Here is a 4,573-nt window from a genome sequence, read left to right on the forward strand (position 1 = left end):
ATGAGATGAAATAAGTTGCCTTGGACTATATATGAGAAATACTTAGTAATTTAAAAGTCTTTGTCATAAAAGTATTGCTTATACTGAAAGTATAAGCAAAAGTATTTGTCTTACTGATCATGAGTAAAACACCTGGAAGATGTACATCCTAAAGAGCATCTGTGTAACTTAAGGATAATTTTACTGCTAATTGCTATTCTAGCTCTTGAGTTTATGCAGTGAAGTTTCCAGTCAGTATTATGCACAAGAAGGTACTTTTTAAAATATGTATAATATCTAAGAGAGAAGTGGAAGGTGTATTTGCAATGCACAGGATTTAAAACTGCGAAGTTAGGGAAATCAGAGAAGTGAATCGAGGATTCAGTCTTCATATCTATGTCATTTAACTAAACAGCAACTTTTTACTTTGAAAACAAGTATTATGGAGGGGAAGGGTTTCAACTGACATTTTAATGCAATTCAGAATTTCTCAATAGGTGTGGAATTTGTGGTGCCTAGAACTGGGTTTTATTGCAAGCTCTGTGGACTCTTCTATACAAATGAAGAGACAGCAAAGACAAGTCACTGCAGAAGTACTGTTCACTACAAAAATCTTCAGGTAAAAACATGCTTGGAGGTAGCTAACAACTTGCGCATACATAGACAGTGCTACAAAAAATTAGTTTTTATTCTGTGGGACAGAATTTAGATGAAGTGAAATTTAGATAAGCAAAACTTTTCAGTAGTTCCAGTAGTACAGTAATTTCTCACTCCCTGATCCTTGAAATCAACTTCTGGGTCATAAAAAAGTGAGGCCAGGTGATAACTTCATTTTTCTCATCTATATTTGGTCCTCATCACTAGTACAGCATGCAATTCATATCTTTAATTCCCTGTTCTTGAGGGTCCCAGGTGTTTCTGTCACTGGGATTGAGCTCAGCAGCAGCAGGGCTGCTGCTGAAATAAGAAATGATTTCTTAATTTCAGCAGCATTAAACATGCCACTCGTTTAATAATGTTGCCAGACTTAGTTGTGCATTGGTGTGAACTTCTGCAGCGTGTTTCAGCACACAGTCCCTCTGTGACGCACAGGCTCTCCGAGGCATTTCCTGTCACCCGCTGAAACCACCTCCCCGTGCTGCAGAACAGCACGGCGGGTCAGCCACGCCGAACACCGCTATTGAATAATTCCTATAAGGGTAGGCAGAAATGTGTAATTACCTCTATGGTTTCCATAAGCATGTCAGCACTTGATAACAGCACACAGAGACCACGGGTGCTTGCAGTTCAATCAGAAGACCGTACCTTTATCGCTTTTCAGATGCACGGTTGATACCATCAGTCGTGACAGCATGAGCTCTAACTGCCCTGTGCTGAGGACTCCTCAGAGGAGGTAGCCTTGCCTGTCATCTCCTTGAATCCCTGCCTGTGTGCAGGGTGTGCACCCTGCAGAAGACACTTTTGTTGGCATTCGCATACTCTTAGTCATGAAAGAGCAAAGCAAAGCTGCGCCTTGTTTCTCCGTTTCTTCCCTCTGCCCATAGTAAATGCTGGAGCTCCGCTTATCTTCAAGTAATAGCTATCCTTCCCTAGCTAGCTAGTAGGCATTGGCTTTTCTAGTGACAATCAGAGTCAAATAATTTCTCTGGGAGAATTTTTCTTCTTGACTTTGCTAAAGTTACATAGCTGTAATCATACAAAGGCCTCTGTATGGCCTTTGTATGATTGCACACAAAAGACTGTGCCTGCAGAGCTGCGATGCTTGCTAATAATGGAGCCTCCGAGTGTAAGCTTGAAAAACAGGTGCCCAGTTTTCATGCCTGTTTTTGCTTCATACAAAAAAAAAAACAAACACCAAACCCAAGAAACTCATGCTAAAGCAAAGACTGCAACTCCAGCCCCTGCCCCTGGCAACTGGTCCCATGGGAAGAAGAGGGTTTTTTTCATTTTCCAAGTTATTTTGTTAGTCTTAGAAAAAAAAGGTCCAACTAAAACTGAGCCAGTGTGAAAAAACCATCTTTTTGTCCCTGTTAAGACATTTCCCATGAGCACTGTGGAAGATCTCTAACACTGACTTGAGATAAGAGAACAAAGACCACAAAAGCTGTTAAAATTAAATCTGTCAAATACGGTAATAAAAACAGGCTGTTCTGTGAGCTGTACCTCTTATCTAACTAAATGGAGGAAGTAAACATCGCATCCAACTTCTGCCTGCTCAAGTGGAAACTCAGCAAATTTTAAATAATTGTTCTGTATTACTAGAACTCTTTTAGTTGCAATTATGCACTCTGCAAGAAATGTCAGTCTTCTCCTATGGTGGTGCAATTTAGCGAGTGCATCCACCAACATAAGAACTATGGACTTAACTCTTACTGTATGTGAAGCTATGGGACTGCCGCTGCAGGCTGTCATCTTGCCTAAATGACAAACACCATTGTCCCATGACAATGACATTGTTCCAAATGCCCTTATGGCTATAAGTCTTTTATAGTTCATCTGCTATTTGTCTCCTTGAGGCCACATCGAAAAATATATGTTCGGTGTTTGAATTTGAATGCAAAACCAAACAAGTTATTTATGAGTTTTATTCCAAAAGCCTTGCTTAGATGATGATGATGATTTTGTCTTGAATTAAAATAGTCAGCTTCATCGGAGTATGGTGCCCCTTGAAGAACAGCAGTCACGGAAAAAAAATCCACAATTGTTTGTCAACCTTGCAGACTTTTTGTAATTTTCCATTCTCTTCAGCTTAATAAATGACTTTCCCAGGTGGTATTTATATTTACACATCCACTGCATTTTTCATGTCCAAAAAATGCATCATTTGGCCGTCCTTCCCACCACTACCACAAAAAGCTGTCAGATTCATCTGGTGTAAACTACCTTGGCAGCTCAGTGCAGCATTTTATCCTATTTTCCACTGGCTTTATGCAGTGTTCATCAAAACTTGTATTTAAATGAAAAAATACCTTTTCCTTGACTGTCATTTTGCTATAAATTAATTTGAATGTCTGGTCTGTGAACTTCAAAACTGATGTTTGTGGTGTTTATGATAACTGACAATGTCAGCTAAAGGTGGTGGATAAACCTCAGTCTTATTTTGGTGGGTAATCACGGAAAAACAAAAATGTATGGGTTATCTGATCCAATGACAAGTTTTAGTGACTTACTACAGTTCATGGTGTACTTCTTCATGTTCTGAACATGTTCTACATGTTCGTGTACTGAGTATGGTACATGGATCACTTCTCCCAGCCTTTATGGGCCCTATATCTCTGTATACTACTGTAACATTTACTCTGGCTTTCTGCCACACAGAATTTTGTACCCGGGGATCAAGACTGAGAGTTTTGTAATTTCCACAGCCAAATCTCTATATTCAGAGTAACAAGGGTACAGTCGTCATTTTGTCACAGGTATACCCATTCATTACCACTACTGAGTCCCTTTCAGATTTACCTCTGACATCCAAAACTTGTATTTACATGAGACAACCTGCCAGTCCTAACACAGCTCTTGATTTTTTAACATCCGTTTCTCATTTTACTTCTTCCCCATGGATGCCAAAGAGCAATCGGTAATCTGGGGGAATCCTGCAAGTAGATGAAATTTTGCAGTGATGTGAGATGGTCTTTTCAAAACAAATCAGAATGCATAATCAGGTAGAAAAGAGTTTTATAATCCTAATAACGTGCAGGTCAGTTATTCTTACATGTGGTATATGTATAAGTAATTTATAAGAACATCTCTATGTTATTATGTGGTAATTTCCCATGTGTGTCTTTACACTAGCTGCTGCTGAAGAAGCTTCTTTCAATCCATTTTTAGGTCTGTTGACCTTGAATAATTACTCTGACCACCATTTTCAGACCCATACCAGCTCATCGTCTATTTTGTGCGCAGCTCTGCCAACTAAGAGCACTGCCAAAAGGCTGAAAGCCTCACTGGCCATGCCTGTATTTTTAAATCACACTGATTGCTTAAAGCACCAAGAGTCTTTACCTTAGAGAAACACAATAAACGTAAATGCTCTAGCCAGACTGCTAAATTGTGTTAATTATTACTGAGTTTGATTATTCCCTTAAAACAAACGTTCTTGTGCAAAAGGTATATCTTTAACCTGGACATGCTGAAAATGTAATATATATATATATATATATATATATTTGCTTTAAAATGTGACTCAAAAACTGCATCTGTTTTCTGACACACCAGTTTTATACGTGCATAATACAGCTGACTCAGTGGAGTTAGTTCCTGTCCTGTGGTGTACGGGAGTAGGGAGTTTGCAAGGAGAAAAGGTGAGGTCTAGTTACAGAAACTAATGGGGAGTCATGGTTCTCCTGGTTCTGTCAACAGTTCCCCATGTGGCACACTGTAAATCACTGAACCTTTGAGGTTCTCCATGTATTCAGGTAGTTTGCCTGATGCAGCTATATTTCCTGGCTTTAATTTTCACCAAAATGGGCCTTCTGTGTGCTTTCTTCCCTTCTGAGATGCTGGGATAGTGTGGGAGCTCTGAAAAGGCATAAAGCATCCCATGTTGACTATTTTAAGTTTTGGTAACAATGCTTTGTTTTTGATGTGACTGCAG

The 4,573-nt window shown here is 39.4% G+C and overlaps 1 protein-coding gene across 11 annotated transcripts in view; it reads left to right on the forward strand.

Annotated features, from left to right (window-relative positions):
* The window catches only part of RBM20 (RNA binding motif protein 20), a 135,451-nt gene that overhangs the window by 126,765 nt on the left and 4,113 nt on the right, over positions 1 to 4,573 (forward strand). For all 11 annotated transcript variants that reach the window (XM_080402518.1, XM_080402521.1, XM_080402517.1 and 8 more), the window contains one exon: positions 477 to 598. In XM_080402518.1, coding sequence (XP_080258644.1) covers positions 477 to 598 — 122 coding nt within the window. The remainder of the gene's footprint in view (positions 1 to 476; positions 599 to 4,573) is intronic.

The sequence above is a fragment of the Falco punctatus genome (assembly GCF_963210335.1).
Source record: "Falco punctatus genome assembly, chromosome: 9".
Taxonomy (NCBI): Eukaryota; Metazoa; Chordata; class Aves; order Falconiformes; family Falconidae; genus Falco; species Falco punctatus.